We start from the raw sequence: 18,551 nt of genomic DNA, 5'->3' as shown, positions 1-18,551 counted from the left end.
CGGAGACCTCATCCAGTTCCACAAAGGCCTTAGAAGGTCGACACTGACTTATTTACCTTGCAATCAAAGCATTATTTAATAGTCATAGCTTATTATTTTCTGTATCCAGAAATTTGCACACTGCACAGCACTAATAGAAAGTCATTGATAGCTGGCATGAAGGGAATCTTCTTCAAACATCGGAATTCCAGATGAAGTCTTTAGCAATAATGGGCTGCAATTTTCCAGTGCAGATTTTAGATAATTTTCCATAGTTTGGGATTTTCATTACAAAACTTCCAGTCCAAATTACCCCCAAATCAAATGGACTTGTGGAAAGGACTAAACAGACAGTAAAGAACCTTATGAAAAAGACTTTTGACAGTGGGAGTGATTTGTATAAAGTGTTACTGAAATACACCCCTGGAGAATGGCTTTTCTCCATCTCAGCTATTAATGGGAAGAAGGATCAGACCTAATTTACCATTTACTGATACTTACTGAAATCTCATAACAATGAAAGACTAAAGAAAATCAGAAGCGGAAGCAGAAATATTATTTTGACAAAAGGGCCCATGAACTCCTCTCTCTTAACCCAGGTGATAAGAGTGTGCCTGAGGAATCACACCTCTAATACTTTGGGACACAGGGTACCATTAAAGAACAGCTGCATCCAAGGTTTTATGTAGTCCAGACAGACCAGGGGGACACATTTTCAAAGGGATCTATGAATAATCCCAAAAAGGTTCTACACATTGACAGTAGATATGGACTCTAGCATTTCCCATCAATGCACAAAGGAGAAAGGGTCAAGGCACAAGAGAACTCAGAATCTAAGGAAAGGCTGTTTCTGAGATCAGAGCTGGAGATTAAACATCCTGAAAGACTCAGAGACTTGTTAACCTGCCTGGAGATGGGGTGTTTGAGGAAACTGAGTGGTAAAAACTTGAGAGTGATGTGCTGATAACCTCTCCTCTCTAGATAGTTGACACATTAGGTTTATGGCAATGTACTACATGTTGAAAATTTAATGCATGTGCTATTAGATAGCTGTTTTATATATATATATATATATATATATATATATATATAAAAAGTTAATTTTTTTAAGAGCAAAGATGTAGAGATATGTTTGGAGAAGATTGTAATTTACAGACACTCCCTCATAAAGGAGAGTATTATGAACATAGGAATTTGGGGAGTAGAGGAGGCAGGGGTTGGGAACACTGCACGCCTGTGGGCAGCAGTTCACCAGAAATGCTCTCTGGTTATTTTGATTAAAGTTTTAGTCCCTTCACATTCACCGATCTATTATTTAATGAACCCCTAGATCATTACAAGGAGGAATCAGGGTCACAGCCAAAAGCTTCCGGTAGGGTGACCAGATGTCCTGATTTTACAGGGACAGTCCCGATATTTGAGGCTTTTTCTTCCATAGGTGCCTATTACTCCCCACCCCAACTCAATTTTTCACACTTGCTAGCTGGCCACCTTAGCTTCTGGTGACCTCCCAGTCTCCTGCTCACCATTGCTTTAAAGCCACCGTAGGCTAACGGGGCTCATTCTGAGCACGCTCCAGGGGCCCAGCACCCGCCTGCAAGGAGCCAGCCCAGGAAGCTCACGCTCTGATGAGGCTGCGCAGGGGGTGGCCACCAGAGGCTGGACGGGCGCAGGGACGGCAGAGACAGGCTGTCCGAAAGCAAGGACGGGGGGGGGGGGGGAGAGGGCACCCCAGGCCACTGGAGGCTGTAGCGAAGCTTTGCACAAGGCCCCCCCCCAAACCCGGGGCGAGCAGAGCGTCACGCTCCCCAGGCTGGGCTCTCGCAGCCGTTGGCCCACCCACCTCCACGTCTCTCTCCTCCCAACCGGCTTCATTTTTCCCACGCCCAGCGGCGCTTGCGTCCTGGCCCCTCCTGCGGCGGGCGGCTGCGTCAATGCAAATCAGCTGGGTAGGAGGGGTACGGGAGGCGAGAGCAGTGACTATAGTTCTCTCCTTCCAGCGCCGGAGAAACAGACCCTGGCAGGATCCACGGCAGTGGAAGAAACCATTTTTCAGCCTCTCCCACCCTCGCCGGGGGAAATCATCATCGCGTTTTGTTCCCCTCCGGCAAAATATTTTCTTTAAGGAGCTGTATTCAAGTGTACATCTGCGGGACCACACAAATAAATATGTTCTTGGTTAAAGAAGCAGGCAGGCATACAGTGAATTACAATGTGGGGGAGGGGGGAAAGCGCAGTTATCTACCCCTTATGGAAGTGGTAACGCCCGCCCTTTTGGTTGGTGCCGTCGCCCGCCCGGGCCTGCCCGTTCTCGCGCTCTGGCAGTTGGAGCAGCGCGAGAGCAGCCGGCAGGACGGTATCGAACCCTCAGTGGAGCCGGCGATTAATGATTAACGAGGACGAGGAGCGTGCGCTCATGAATTAGTAATAAGGGGGCGGGACTTATGATTTATTAAGGCGGTCGACCCTCCAGAAGGCGGGGATTGTGACGGGATCGTGACGAACGTTCCGGTGTTCTTAAGGGCGGCGCGGCCGGCTAGGAGCCGGTACTGGGGGTGGGGGAGGAGAAGGGGGAGGGGAAGAGCTGTACCCAGCCTCAGAAACAGGCCTATTGATGGGCATGTAAGAGAGGACGGTGACAGCTTTTCTTCACTCAGCGCCCAAGCTAGGACCCCCCCCCGCCCCCGCCCCCGCCCCGTATGGGGGATTATACAGAGGGGTTACGAGGGCGGGTGGCCGTTCGGGGTGCTGCTGGTTATTCGATGCAGGATTGTTAGGGGCGCAGGACTAGACTACAGGGATTTACTTTGAGGCTCTTTTAACCCGCTGAGGAGGAGACTATAATGTGGGATAGTTTACCCCACTGTGGCGATTATTGTGGTTGGGAAAGAGGAATTTTATGCTGGAGGTCGAGGATTTTTTTTTTTAAGCCCAGGAGGGGGTTTTTATCGCGCTCGGTGGATTGTCAGGGGCAGAGTTGTTCCTTCCCCCTGCAAGGGCGGGTATTTACCCCTATCCGGGGTCGGTGTGGGTGAGGGGCTCTCCTGAACGGGGGGGGGGCTCGCAGATCTAAGCCACTGCCTACAACGACTGGCAGCAGCAGCCAGCCCCCAGCTACGGCTCGGTGGAGGAGGCGCTGCCTACGCGAGTCCTTCTCCCTGGCGGCGGCGGCGGCGGCTCCTCATTCCGTCCTGCCCCGCCTCACCCACCCGAACCGGTTCCTCCCTCAGCGGCGTGTCCGGTGTGTCGCCACCGCCCTCTCTGTTGCTGGCGGCGGCGGCTGCTGCTGCGTAGCATCAAAACATGCAGGATGAGCTGCTCCTGGGGGTGACACAGCAGCAGCCAGGGAGCGAGAGGCTGGGCAGCGGCCCCGCCGCAGGACACCCCCCTCTCAGCCACCCCTCCTCTGACTTTAAACCCAGTCTCAGCCCCCACCACCAGGATTTAAACAAGCAGCAGCCGCCACCGCCTGCTCCTCAGCTGAGCCAGAAGAGGAAAGAGTTCAAGCAGCAGCAGCAGCTCAGCAGCCCAGCCCAGCTCGGCAGCAGCCACCCCCTGACTAACCACCACCACCCCGACTATCATCGCCACCCCCTTCAGCAGCAGCACTTCAGCCACCCCGTTGACAAGTACCAGGAGCACAGGCAGCCGCGCCAGCTCCTCAGCGCTCACCCCCCGGAGCAGCTGCAGACGGGGGACTATCCGCCCTACCAGCCGCTCAACCCGGCCGAGCAGAAGGGCGGCGCAGAGAGGGGGGGCTTGGAGCGGCTCCCCCCTTCCTGCCCGGGGGCACAAGCAGCAGCGGACCCCAATGTGGGGGCGGTTGTCTCCTCCTGTGTGAATCCGCCTCCGTCTCCTCCTCGCCTGCAGGCTACAGCCCAGTTGCCCCCCATGGAGTCCCCCCCAAACAGCCACTTGCTGGGCAGCCCCGGGACCCTCTTGCCCGGCGGGCTCGGCTCCGGCTTCAGCAGCCTGCAGAGCTCGGAGATCCCCAGCCCCCATCACCAGAGCGGGGGCGGCTCCTCCTCGGCGGCTTCCCCTCCTCCGCCGCCGCTGCCCGGCTTCGGCACCCCTTGGTCGGTGCAGACCTCGTCGCCGCCTCCGCCGCAAACGCAGCAGCCTCCGGTCTCCAGCAGCGGCGGCGGCGGCGGGAGCCAGATCAGCGCGATGCCTCCGCCGAGCCCGGACTCCGAGACCAGCTTCTACCCGGGGATCCCGTCTTCGATCAACCCCGCTTTCTTCCAGAGCTTCTCGCCGGTGTCGCCTCACAACCCCTGCGCCGGGCCCTTCAGCAGCCCCTTCTCGGCCGCCGCCCCGCCGCCGCAGATGAATTTACCTCAGCAGCAGCAGCAGCAGCAGCAGCAGAACCGGAGATCCCCTGTGAGCCCCCAGCTCCAGCACCAACACCAGGCGGCGGCGGCCGCGGCCGCCTTCCTGCAGCAGAGGAACTCCTACAACCACCACCAGGTGCGGGGCCCGGGAGCTTCGGGCGGCCGCCAGCGGGGAGCCCCTCCGCATGGGGGAGAGCGCTGGGGAAGCCACTCGGACCCTGGGAGTGGGGCGGGGGGACAGGGACCTCCCCCGAGCGGTGAAAGCAGCTGCGGTTTTATTTGAGGCTTCCCCTCTCCGGCTGAAGTTACCCGGCAGCGGGGACAGCACGGCTAGAGCCGGGTGGTGGAAGCAGGGCGGGGCTGCCTCAGCCCAGGCTCAGTCTCGGTACTGCAGGGAGCGCCCTTTGGCGGAGCGGGGGGCCTCGGCCCCGTTTCTCTCCCGCTCTCTCGGGCGGAGGGGATCTGGACCCCGTTCCTCACGCCGGGGTGGCCGGGGCCGGGGAGGGGGGGAGAGGTGTAAATTAAGTCGATTCGGGTTAGAGTTCTGGTGACTGCCCCCTTCTTCCCGACCCTCTGCCTCTTGTAGGTGCCAGGTGAGAAAAAAGCGGATTAAGTAATATGACAGGCCCATTGATTCTTAGTGTGAGTTATGTCCCCCAGACTTTGATCGATACTTACTGGGTTGTTATTGCTGCCGTCTACAGGCGTCCTTTCCTTAACTGTCAACAATTTTTTTGTTTGTAATTGCATCTGATACCACTAGTGAAAAGGTCACAATTTCAATGTGACAAGGAACAGGTTTCCCTCCAGAAAACCTGTGTTGTTTGAGCTATTAGCCTCCCTGCTTCAGACAAACAGCTTTCCTTGTCTTTGGTTTGTTTTAAGAAGATTCGGGTTTTAATAGACTTTTTAAATATACTTTACAATTGAGAACATATAAATTGACTTGCATGGGCAGGTTTGGTGTTAAGTGAGCTTTTTGATTCATCTGAGAACTGCCAAGATGAATAACTTTTATTTAGAGTTACTTGTGTATGTGGCGATATAGGCAAACAGCAGCTTCACTACTGTATTTCAGGTTGTCCCAATTCTCCTGCCTACAGCACCTATTAGTTTAATGGGTGGCATGGAATCCTCATCTCCTATTGGCTAAAAAGGTTGCTTTTCTTCCTGGTTCTGTATGTTGAGAATAAGATAACGTGTCATATTTTGTTCCATGGAGCTGTTCTGCTCTCTCCAGTTAACATATCATGGTGTGTGACATTTGCACCATGTTAAGGTTTTTTAGGCCCTTCATAGTTGAGTATACCATATAGGCCCCATAGTCAGTTTAATTTCTGCTTAATTCTAGTATTAAACCGTGTGGCATTTTACCAAGTAGGTATGATTGGGATTCTATGAAGTAGTGTTTTATTTTTTTGGTAATTGGCATTCAAAAATTGTATTATGAGAAAATGTATATTGTTTATATGTTCATCTGTGGTGAACATGTTTTAACATGGATCTTATCACTTAGTAATACATCCGATGAAGTGAGCTGTAGCTCACGAAAGCTTATGCTCTAATAAATTCGTTAGTCTCTAAGGTGCCACAAGTACTCCTTTTCTTTTTGCGAATACAGACTAACACGGCTGCTACTCTGAAACCTTAGTTTGCTCTGTTTTTAAACAAATTCCAAGCAATTAAGAGATAAGACGGCAGTTCTCATTAAAATTTGTGAGGAAATCTTTTCACCTCTCACTTCCTTGGCCATAATCCAGTTATGAATATGTCAGTTGTAGGTAGTAAATCTAAAACAGTGATGTGAAAGCATAGTTAGCAAGATTAAAGTCCTGTTTTAACACTTGACATTATCTCCAAAGTTTGTTTCTCAATAGAGTGCCTGCCTCTCCCAAAATTCCAACACAAAGCATTCAAGTTTTACAACATAATTATCTATAATTATATAGAACAGGGGTATCTGCCCAAGTATCTGACCACAGTGGCTTTAACATATTTTCAGGATTATTTTTAATTTTTATGTCTGTACAGCTCCATCAATACTCATTATATTTAACCTTTTTTAGTATTTGTCATTAGAATTACATTATCTTTGAGATAGAGGTGTTACATTTGGATTTCCAATTGGAATTGGATTTATAGACCCTCTATTTTATCAGAGTGTCTAAAAATATCCTTTCCCAGAACAGTCAAGTTTGAAATACTTTTATTTTGCTAACTAGACAAACACAGCTCTTTATTATCACCACAGTTTGGTGGGTCCACCTCTTGGTAGTATGACAACCATTTCAGTTCACACACTGGTTTTTAGCATAGATTATTATGTATTGAAGGCAGCAATAGTGTTTTACCCATTTTCATTCTGAAAAGATCTTTTCATTTTCCCTCTGGGGTTAGTCTGAATATGTAAATTTTATTTTTTATAATAGCAGTAAGTCCATTGAATATCAAAACAATCCCTTTCTGAAATAATCAAAAAGCCAGATTCCTCAGGCAGGGCAAAACATTTTTGGTTCGCTGGCTTCTGCACAGCTATGCCAGTTTACACCAGCTGAGGATCTGGTCTAGTTTGTTACACCATAAGTTCAAGCTGTAGCCTTTAAAGGCTATTTTAATACATTTATATTTTTAGATGCACATCAAGGATAGTTACTTTGAACAAATAATTTTGGGTTATCCAGATAGTCTGTGGGATAATCAGTCTATCTTTTGTTACTTGAAAACATTTTCCTCTTTATGTAATATTTTAGAATGACCTATGAATTTTTTTTATCCTGCAACTCACTACTTTCTCCTTTACTCGCAAAAAAAAAAAAGTGACCTTCATGAATCCATCTAATGCTAGTCTATAGAGACGTATCAAAAGGGCCTGCCTATGTAATATGTGACAGATTAGTTATGTAATGAAAGTGTGCCAGCGTTTATTGTATTTAAATAACTGTAGGAATGTTCTACCAAGAAATGAATGAAAATCTTAATTTATCATTTTGGCAAATCAGTCATTTTGGTAAAGCAGTCTTGTTTTATGGTTACTTGTATTCAGTTTTCTCCTTTGCCATGGATGTAAGTTTATAGGCAAATGGGAACTCCTTGTTTTTGTACTCTTCACAATAGCCATTTGAGCGTTTTTTGAGGTAACAAGCAAACTAGGAATGTTTTCCCCACAAAAATCTAATCAAATCTTTTTTTTTTTTTTTTTTTTAAGCCTCTTCTGAAGCAGTCACCCTGGAGCAACCATCAAAGTAGTGGCTGGAGCACAGGAAATATGTCCTGGGGAGGAATGCATGGCAGAGACCATCGTAGAACTGGAAACATGGGAATTCCAGGAACTATGAACCAAATTTCTCCTTTGAAGAAGCCCTTTTCTGGTAATGTCATAGCTCCCCCTAAATTTACTCGCTCTACTCCATCGCTGACACCAAAATCATGGATTGAAGATAATGTTTTCCGAACCGACAACAACAGTAATACTCTCTTACCCTTACAGGTAAGAATGGTATGTAACTGGAAACTTCTTAATATTTGTCTTTAATTTGTCTAGCATTGTAAATAGGTCTATTTAACATATTAAGTGATATTGACAGTGTTCATGGTGATTTTTATGAAAAAGTTGTACCTTCTGTTGTTAGTGTACTGAAAGTGACAATTAACCAAAATATTTTCCAGTTTATATAAAATGCCTGCAGTAGCCAGAATGATTGCTTACTGACTATACAAGAGGAAAAAAAGGAGGAAATTGAAGAAGCTCTTGCACAGCAACAAGGGAGCAGAAATGCTTTTTAAACTATCAGCATTTTTAACATTCATCAATTTAAAACGCTTAAGGCTCCTTTTAATCTGGGCTGCTTTTATCCCTTAGTTTTTAATATAGATTAATTTTAGATCTTATCAAACTCTTCTTGTGGACAAGCCTTTATATACTGTATTTGTGGACAGCTCTGACTCTCTCTCTCTCTCTTTTTTTTTTTTTTTTTTTTAATTTATCTTTTCATCTTATTAGCATCCTTGCCAATGCCACTCTGCAAATGGGTTTTAGTTTTCCCCTATTGGCAACTTCTTGAGGGATGTCCATAGTTATTTAATGACTGGAACATAGAAGCTCTTTGATTTAGAGATGTTAAATGCGAAGAGGAAGAATGGTCTTGGACTGAGGGGATCTGGGTTCAATTTTTGCAACAGACTTCCTGTGTATCTTTAGGCCAGTCACCTAATCTCTATGCCTCAGGCTCCTGTCTGTAAAATGGAGATAATTTTTTCTTGAACCTCTGTCAGGTCTTGTCTACTTAGTTTGTAAATTCTTGGGGGCAAGGACTACCGTTTTGCTGTCAAGCTCCAACTTCAGTTGGTAATATAGCAGCTTATGCATTTACTTTTTTGTTTCAAGGAATCTACATTTTAAGACAATCATTCTATCTTGGAAACTAGCCATTCCAAGTAAGCAGCACATTACTTTAAGAATAATTCTCTATTTTACATCTTCTGTAGGTAGTCTTTAACTTTAGTACTTTGTCTTGACTTGGGCTTGTAATTTGGGCTAGTATATTAACAAAATAAGGTAACCTGCAGGAAAGAGTAGTTACAATATTTGTTCCATGAATAGGGCTGTCATACCTCTTTTATTTAGAATGTATTTATTCTAAACTAGGTCTTATTTTGTCATAATTTTGATCGCTCAACTTTGAACAGCTGCATTTGTGTCAAAAAGCAGATTAATTTTAGTGTAGCTGTGATAATAGCAAAAAATTTCAATCTGGGATTTTTGCATAGATCTCCTGGTTTTTGTCATTTTGGCTGTGAGTGGAATTGCATCCAATAATGCATTTCTTTCTGGGAAATCCTGCTATCATCTTCTAAAGTCCTATCTCATTGAATGGGCCTCCTGACTGGGCTTAAACAGCAGGGTTTGTATAATATTCTTGTTGCTTGTTTGGGTGGGATGATGGAAAGGATGCCACTTTTATACCAAACTACAACTTGACTCATTAAAGATAGTTTAAAGTTGCCAGCTTGAGACAGCTGATGCTCTGCAGTGGAAATATCTTTAAAAATCCCATTCTGAAGTACACCTGTAAAATAATCAATTTCATGATTTGGGTTAGGATTATTAGTGTTGTATTAATCTGTTTGAGTGCGTATCCAGCCAAGCACAACAAACTTGCATATACTTCAAATATAATTCAATATGTCTAATAAGTTTGCAAGTGTGTGTGTATATGTGTGTATGTATAGCTAGCTGAAACTTTTAGAAGAAGTCATCTAATATAAAGCAGCTTGTTTTCAGATCTAAACAAAGTTGTTGTTTTTTTCTCATAGCATATAGAAAGCTAATAAAATTTCCCTTAAATTAAACAATCATAGGTAGCAGAGTAGAAAAAAGTATCTGAAGTTCAACCATATGTATAATAACTTGTGCTGATGGTTTTTGTTCTTGGTGTTCATAACTTCGAAGCAGAATTATAGACATACTTAAATACAGTACCTACAATTGAACTGGCTGCTGAACTGCTTTGTGAGAGACACAGAATTTTGTTTTGTCCAGTAATAAACTAGTGTTTAAATCTCACTTGTTTGCTTTTTATAAGAATAGTCAAAGGACAGAGTGCAAGTATTGTGATCTTAACTCTTTCAGAGTTAACCACTTTTATTGCAGAAACATTTAATAGATGTCTTCTGTATCCTTATTGAGATACATTGAATTACTGTGTTCATAATTTTCAATTTTTATTAAATTCTGCCCTACATGGAGTCACTTCCCCACTAAGTTATCTGACGAATGGATTTTAGGCATCATAATGAAATGGTTAAAAAGAAGCTTAACTTCAGTTCAGTTAGAACTGGTGATGGTGATGCTATCTGGGCTTGTGTTGGCAGTTGTTTCATAGTCAAACATCAGTCTACTTAATTTGTGCTGTGCTTGCCTAGTTCCATAAAAGGTTGAGGTATTCAGATTGATGATTCTTAAAGATACAGTATCAATTTTAGCAGATGCTGAATAAATGCTTTTATGTTACTAAATTTATGCCGTCTGCTAAATGTAACTACATTAAACAGATGTATAAAACTTACCTGTAGTCCTCCTAACCAATGTTTCTCAATCTTAGTAAAGACTCTTGTTGCCCATGTTCTCCCGCATTTACAATTTGCAGACCTTTTTCACTGCTATTTGTGATCACAACACTGTGTCGTAACTACTAAAATAGCTTATATAGAAATAGTTAAAATACATGTTTACATCTTGCTTTTAGATATAAGCATGGTTATGAGCCAGCACCATGAGATTTGCTAGCTCTTTGCAGACCACTAGTGGATCACAGGTTGGAAGTCACTTTTGTAAAGAATTTTCAGGCCTTGTCTACAGTGGAGACTTGCCATAATTGTAGCCATCAGTGTGCCGTAGCCCATGTAGCTGCACTTGTGCAAACCACTAGCATAGACAAGATAAGTCACAATTTGAACAGTTGCAACTTATTCCTTCATCTGAAACTTTGCTTTATTCTGAGAGTCTTCACTGGTGGTTGAGATACGAGCATGTCCCCAGTGAACACAAGGTCAGGGAGTTGACGTTGTTTCTAATACATAATATTGCTTGGTATTAAGCATCTGTCCAGTTAACAGTGTATACTGAGGCATAAGTTTGCTACGTGCACAAACTGTATAGAACTTCATTGACTGCAGTGAAGCTGAATTCACTAACAGTGAATTGCATCGCTAAGATAGGATTTTGAAAAGTGCTCAGTTTTGGCCTAACTACTCACATTAACCTTAGAGGTAACGCTCCAGTGGTAAAGTTAGGCCATCATTGAGTGCTTTTGACAATCCCACCTTTTGGCCTGCTCTGAACTACGGCATTACAGCTTTGGTACTGCAGTTGTGCCGCTGTGGGGTGGGTACTTCCTACGTTGATGGAAGAGGGCTTTCTGTTGATGTAGGTAATCTACCTCTCCAAGAGGCAATAGATAGGTCATGGAAGAATTTTTCCATCAGCCTAGCTGCATCCGTGGTGGAGGTTAGATCGACTCAACTGTCTTGCAGGGTGTGAAATCTTTCACGGTCCTGAGCAGTGTAGTTAGGTTGATCTAATATTTTGTAGACCAGACCTTAAGTTTTACTGGCATAACTATGGCTGTAAGGGGTGTAATTTTTTGCTCTTACACTGGCAAAATTATGCTGGTAAAAGCCCTAGCCTAGACACAGTTATACTGATATAAGGCACATATCACCATAGTTTATTTTACTTTGACAAACCAGAATAAACTATACCAGTAAAACTCCTCTACATTGGGGGTTTTGTAGCTTTAAGTATTGTTTACTGGTATAGTTAAAAAAGAGAAACTTAAATATAAACACGGTCTTCGTGTTTATAATTTTTGATCTGAATATTGATAGTACATTATTTTATTTCTAATCTCTTAAACCTTTTTACAAACATTTTTTTAAACTAGTGTAGTACTTCTTCTTTAAAGGTCAATAGTATTTGACTGTATGCTCTTGGAAAGAACAAATGTAAATAAAACTTCATTCTGCCAAAATGAATCTGAATTCTGTTCCTATATCTTTGAGTTCAGGAAATACATTGCATGTCTGGGTGTCATTCACGTTGATTTGTCCTTCCTGTTTATTTGGACTGTGCATATGGTATCAGTTGTCCTTGAAGCTGAGCTGTGTTGTTCACTACTGAAACCTATAGCTGTAATTTGGGATTCTGTACAGTAAGATGTAACCTATATAACTGCAGATACTTCTTCTGGTTGCCTTGGTTGTCTGTCTTTATATTTTTTTTTTTAATTCAGATTCTAAAATGTCAAATATTCAGTGAAATAAAGCACAGTTTCAGGTGTTTTCAGATAAGTTTGAGTTGTACTTCACACCAGATGTTAAGTTAAAATATTTTTTTAATATTCTAGAGACGGAAAGAATAACTTATCAGTTTGTTCAAGTCAAAGAGGGTTAACTTAATTTTGGATTCTCAAGATATCAGTTTTTCAATATTTGTAATTGATAATATTTGATAACAAAATCCATGTTAAAAGTGCTGAACACCTAGCAGCTCTCATAAAAGTCCGTGGGAGAGTTAAAATTTCAGCACTTTTAGAATTCAGGTAGCTTATTTAGGTGTCTAAAACATGGATTTAGGAGCCCAGCTTTAGGCAATTATTTTTTTGGAGAAAAGTTGCCTTCATTCAGATTGTGCTGCGCTTTAGATCAGTTACCTGGGCCTAGTGCATTTAGGCCCCAATCTTTTGCAGGTGGACTGCTGCCCTGTAAGGAGAACCCTTCAGTGCAGCTCTGCTTGGTGCAGCAGTCCTCCTACAAGCTGTCAATTTCAGGATCAAGGCCTTTGAATGGACAATATTTTAATTTTTAAACTTGCATATAGATGTTCAGAATACTGAACAAAATCAATGGACCAAGTCTGTTAGACTTAAAGCCACAAATGTATTAACAACTTTTGCTAAACTAAAATACCTATGTTGTTTAACTTACACAGGTTATAAAATATTGGAAAAATATATTTAAACCAAATCCTTTGTTTTATTAACATATACAAAACTTATGTAAGGGCTATCTCTTGTTGCGCAGCAAAATGTTTGTCAACCAGGCTAATGGAGCAATACTGTATACATTATGATTCTAGTTACCTAAGAGTTAGCAATGAAAGAAATTTTATATTGTCCAATCCATCTTACTGCCAAATCATAATTGTTCTCTGAGACTATGAGCTTTTCCAGGTTTAAATAACTAGATTTTACTGCCCCATTTGAAAGACTATTTTATAGGTGATGGTTAGAAAACTTTTCCTGATGATGTTCGGTCTAAATTTTGCTTTTCTTAGTTATTTTTTAAACTCCTGAACAATTTCCCCCTTCATGCTGACACCCTCCAAATGTCTAGTTTGTTGTCCTTTTAGTTATTTTGACCACGGTATGCATACATAGGTGGGTGGTGTTTTTTTTTTTTTTTTTTTTTTAAGGCTTTCCTCATGGGTCAATCCTGTCAAGGCTTTAATCATTTTTGTAGTCTCTCTGGATTGCTTCCAGCGTTTCAAAGTCTCTTCTTAACCTGGACCACTTGGGGGGTGGATGCAGTGAATTCTATACGTCTGCGTAGGTAAATATTTCAGCAAAAATGACTTGTATAGTTGGGTTACAGAACTGTCATTTTGTTGGACCTTTTCTGTAAATATATGCAGTAATGTGATCTTAACTTGAAAACATGTTTGGTGTTCTCAGGATGGCTGCCCCTAGATATCTGCTAAATGTTACATTTGTTAGCTACTTTATGTGGTATGGGTAGTGGTAACCTACTTTCCTTCCTGAGGTAATTTTTTGTTTTTGTAAGCCTTCTGTCCAATTTCCATAGAGCTAAACTGTAATGAGATATAGGCTTTACAGTTGCAGTTTCTCAGTATGTACTGAAAAGCTATGTTATGGATCCTTAATGTCTTCAAGCTTTCAATTATTTTTATTTTTCTAGTTAGGCTATACATTTGATGTTTTTATAATATATGTTTAACCGATATGATTATGATGGGGAGTCCTCTACCAATGTACATGTATAGAAATACTTTCCTAAAAATGTACTGTTTGTAAGTTGGACACTTCACTTTATTGGTAATCATCTGAGCCTTTTCCAAGTCCAATGTATCTTTTGTGATATGGGGTGACCACATCTGCACTCAATATTCAAGATTTGAGTGTACCATGGATTTATATAGAGGCAATATAATTTGTCTTATCTATCCCTTTCTTAATGATGCCCAACATTCTGTTCGCTTTTTTGACTGCTGCTGCACATTGATTGGATGTTTTCAGAGAACTATCCACTAATGACTCCAAGATCTCTTTCTTGAGTGGCAACAGCTAATTGGATCACAACCTGACTACACATCAACATGTGATCCAGTGGCGAAAAAGGCTAATATGCTGGGGCGTAGTAAGAGGAGTGTTGTATGTAAGACAGGGGAGTTGTGATCCACTTTGAAAAGGAGCTGGGGATTATAATGGATCACAACTCCCCTGTCTTACATACAACGACCACATCTGCACTCAATATTCAAGATTTGAGTGTACCATGGATTTATATAGAGGCAATATAATTTGTCTTAACATGATCTGCTTCATAATAAAGCAAACATAAGATCATTGTCTTTTTCATTATATTAAGAGTAAGATCTTTTGGTGAAGACCAGTCCTATTCAACACATTCATAAATGATCTGGAAAAAGGGATAAACAGTGATTTGGCAATATTTGCAGATGATACTAAACTACTCAAGATAGTTAAATCCCAAGCAGACTGTGAAGGACTACAGAAGGATCTCTCAAAACTAGGTGACCGGGCAACAAAATGGCAGATAAAATTCAATGCTGATAAATGCAAAGTAATGCATGTTGGAAAACACAATCCCAACTTCCCACACAACCTGACTACACATCAACATGTGATCCAGTGGCAAAAAAGGCTAATATGCTGGGGCGTAGTAAGAGGAGTGTTGTATGTAAGACAGGGGAGTTGTGATCCATTATAATCCCCAGCTCCTTTTCAAAGTGGATCACAACTCCCCTGTCTTACATACAACACTCCTCTTACTACGCCCCAGCATATTAGCCTTTTTCGCCACTGGATCACATGTTGATGTGTAGTCAGGTTGTGATCCATTATAATCCCCAGCTCCTTTTCAGCAGTGCTACCGCCTGGGATAAACAGTGATTTGGCAGTGGAAGTGAGCCAGTAGAAGGGTGGGGAAGTTGCTTGCGTCCCTTCCTGGGAAGGGAGCAGTTTGGATGAAGTATGGTCTCCCTCCCCAGTTTCCCAAATCACTCATTGTATCCAAGCTTTAACAAAAAGTAATAGAAACATACATATGGTTTATTTAAAGTCACTAATTATTTTGTGTATAGAAACTAAGATCTTTATTTGTTAGTCTCTAAGGTGCCACAAGTACTCCTTTTCTTTTTGCGAATACAGACTAACACGGCTGCTACTCTGAAACTTGAGCTTAAGGTTGGTTAGGAAGAGGATGAAACAGATGGGACAAGGTTAGCTTAAAATCATTTAAATTAATGTTTTTGGTGTAGCAAGAGTTGAATTCACTATAAAATCTTGCTCTTCACCAAAAGATCTTACTCTTAATATAATGAAAAAGACAATGATCTTATGTTTGCTTTATTATGAAGCAGATCATGGTAGGATTCCTCAGAATATCAGGATTTGTTTGAATAAGGTTTTCTGAAAGGATTTTTGTGTTTTAGTGTATTTTTAACTCATCTGAAATGCTTTTAAAGGCAAAGATTTTAGAACATGTTCCTAAAATTAAATGGGAGCCTAACTTTAATCATCCATTTTTGAGAGCCTTGGCCAAAGATTAGCAAAGGCTGCTTATGATGGTTTAGATTTTTTCCCCCATGGTTTCCTAGACTAATTGCATTGTGCCTAATAGTGACATCTAAAGAGCATTGTGGCATGTGCCTGCAGTATGTATTGAACTTCTCTAAGTTATTAATTACTCAGATAAGTGCAAAGCCAAGATAGTTTTTGTATAACTTGTGTGTGGATTTATTTAGAAGTCTTAAATACATTCTGCCGAGAACAATGGCTCTCGAAAAAAGAGGATTTAAATTGTATATGATACCATGAGAACTCCACATCTCTTCCACCCATTTTTAAATGATCTGGAGAATTCTAGGACAAAATTGCAAATGTGATGGTGTACATAGCGTTTTCTAGCGTCCATTCTTATCAGTTTTGCTGGTGCTAGTGGGAACATATCAGAAATTGAAAGGAATAGAGGCCCTTGTTTTGAAGTCATGTATTAGTTGGGAATCAAATATGGTCCTTCACTTCCTGGACCATTAATGATCTGAGAGGCAGCACACTGCCTCCAAAGTAAGGTTGCACATTATGCTAGCAGTATTATATGAGTGACTGAAGAAAGAGCCTTATTTAACTCCATTCTAGAAGTAGTAACATTCAGATCTCTTCAGCCAGGAAGACCACACCTGAAACATTCTTTTTAAATGAGAGAGGTTGGAGGAAACTAAGAGGTAAACAAAGTGTGAAAGAGAGATTAGTAGAAATAGGGTTGAGTTTGGTAGAATCAATAAATGCATGAAATCCAAGGGGTAGGTAAAAATGAAGTGGCTAATTTGTATATGATTTTTCAGTTGGGAATGAAATTGGTGCCTTAGAGAAAGCATAAAGTCCTGTCCCCTTAATTTTAGATCTACTGAAAAATTTAACCCCTGAAAATGTATTCTGTTTGTGTACTACTTTTGTGCTAAGTTGACTGACTGGACTTCTAGTGATATATTGCATCTGATGGTTAGAATACTTAATGCTTCTATGACAGGTTTCAGAATGGTAGCAATGTTAGTCTGTATCGGCCAAAAAAAAAAAAAAGTACTTGTGGCACCTTTGAGTCTAACAAACTTATTTGGGCATAAGCTTTAGTGGTCTAAAACCCACTTCATTGGATGCATGCAGTGGAAAATACAGTAGAAAGATATAATAGACACAGAGAACATGAAAAAATGGGTGTTGCCATACCAACTGTAACGAGACCAATCAATTACGGTGAGCTGTTATCAGCAGGAGGAAAACTTTTGTAGTGATAATCAGGAGGGCTCATATCAAACAGTTCACAAGAAGGTGTGAATAACAGTGGAGGGAGGGGGGAAATTAGCATGGGGAAATAGTTTTTAGTTTGTGTAATGACCCATCCATTCCCAGTCTTTATTCAAGCCTAATTTAATGGTGTCCAGTTTGCAAATTAATTCCAATTCTGCAGTTTCTCATTGGAGTCTGTTTTGAAGGGTTTTTTGTTGTTGGAGAATTGTGACTTTTAGGTCTGAAATTGAGTGACCAGGGAGGTTGAAGTATTCTCCAACTGGTTTTTGAATGTTGTAATTCTTGACATCTGATTAGTGTCCATTTATTCTTTTGCATAGAGATTGTCCGGTTTGGCCAATGTACATGGCAGAGGGGCATTGTTGGCACATGATGGCATACATCACATTGGTAGGTGTGCAGGTGAATGAGTCTCTTATGGTGTGGCTGATGTGATTAGGTCCTATGATGATGTCCCTTAAATAGATATGTGGACAGACTTGGCAACAGGCTTTGTTGCAAGGATGCGTTCTTGGGTTAGTTGTTTTTGGGGTGTGGTTGCTGTGAGTATTCAGCTGTTAGAAATGAGCCCTCCTGATTATCATTACAAAAGTTGGGGTTTTTTTCTCCTGCTAATAATAGCCCACCTTAATTGATTGGTCTCATTACAGTTGTATGGCAACACCCATTTTTTCATGTTCTGTGTGTGTGTGTGTGTGTGTGTGTGTGTGTGTGTGTATATCTTCCTACTGTATTTTCCACTACATGCATCCGATGAAGTGGGTTTTAGCCCACGAAAGCTTATGCCCAAATATATTTGTTAGTCTCTAAGATGCCACAAGTACTGCTCATTTTTTTTGTTGATGCTTCTACTGTGCGAAACACTTGTAAACAAACAACTTCTGAAAAATCAGCTGACCAAGTTTTCTCTAAAATATTTTCCTTATTGTAAGAGCCTTAAAATGAACCAAATTATAGCTTGTAGGGGAATTGAGGGTACCTTTTGATACTAAGTAGATTTGTTGTAAACTTTCAGTTTCAGTTCATTGTGTTGTATTTTGAAACTGAAAAGCTATTGAAGCACCAGAAGATTAGATCAAGCAGGATTCAAGCACTTCTGTATTCAAAACAATGAAAAGCTAATAAGAATATCTGGCAACAAATTCACTGTGCAATTTTTTTTATAATACAAGAAACTCATTACAACACTCATGGAAAAATTCTTGGCGACCCAAAATAGTTTATGTAATTATCTTTTATTGGCCCAACTTATGTTGGTGGAAGGTACAAGCTTTTGAGAGATCTTCAGGTCTGGGGAAGGAAGCAGAGTATCTGAACTAAATACAAATTGGGGCAGATTGTGACTCATAAGGGATAACACACAGTAGGTAGTCACTTGAAGTGGGCAACTGAGTGATAGATTGTTATGCATCAGGGGTTAAAATTAGGCAATTAAAGGTAGCAGGAGGTGTGGGGTGTTACAGATTGTTGTAATGAGCCATAAAACCAATGTCCCCTTTGAGTCAGTGGTTTTTGGTGCCTAGCAGTTATGAATGTATGTTCCCAGGATCACCTTTTGAAGGTGTTCAAGTTTCCTTGGAGGATGAGTATTGAAAGATCAGATATAAAGTGATTG

At 41.7% G+C, this 18,551-nt stretch overlaps 1 protein-coding gene across 8 annotated transcripts in view; it reads left to right on the top strand.

Annotated features, from left to right (window-relative positions):
• Positions 1–2,466: 2,466 nt before the first annotated feature.
• The window catches only part of CPEB2 (cytoplasmic polyadenylation element binding protein 2), an 85,642-nt gene continuing 69,557 nt past the window's right edge, over positions 2,467–18,551 (top strand). For 3 of the 8 annotated variants that reach the window (XM_043514138.1, XM_038398343.2, XM_043514136.1), the window contains exons 1-2: positions 3,140–4,446; positions 7,516–7,806. In XM_043514138.1, coding sequence (XP_043370073.1) covers positions 3,283–4,446; positions 7,516–7,806 — 1,455 coding nt within the window. In that variant the 5' untranslated portion in view covers positions 3,140–3,282. Of the gene's footprint in view, positions 4,447–7,515; positions 7,807–18,551 lie in introns of all 8 variants that reach the window. The other 5 variants (XM_043514139.1, XM_043514137.1, XM_038398346.2 and 2 more) reach the window with 4 other exon arrangements.

This window comes from Dermochelys coriacea, chromosome 4 (assembly GCF_009764565.3).
Source record: "Dermochelys coriacea isolate rDerCor1 chromosome 4, rDerCor1.pri.v4, whole genome shotgun sequence".
Classification (NCBI taxonomy): domain Eukaryota; kingdom Metazoa; phylum Chordata; order Testudines; family Dermochelyidae; genus Dermochelys; species Dermochelys coriacea.
This window is presented reverse-complemented; position numbering and strand designations above follow the sequence as displayed.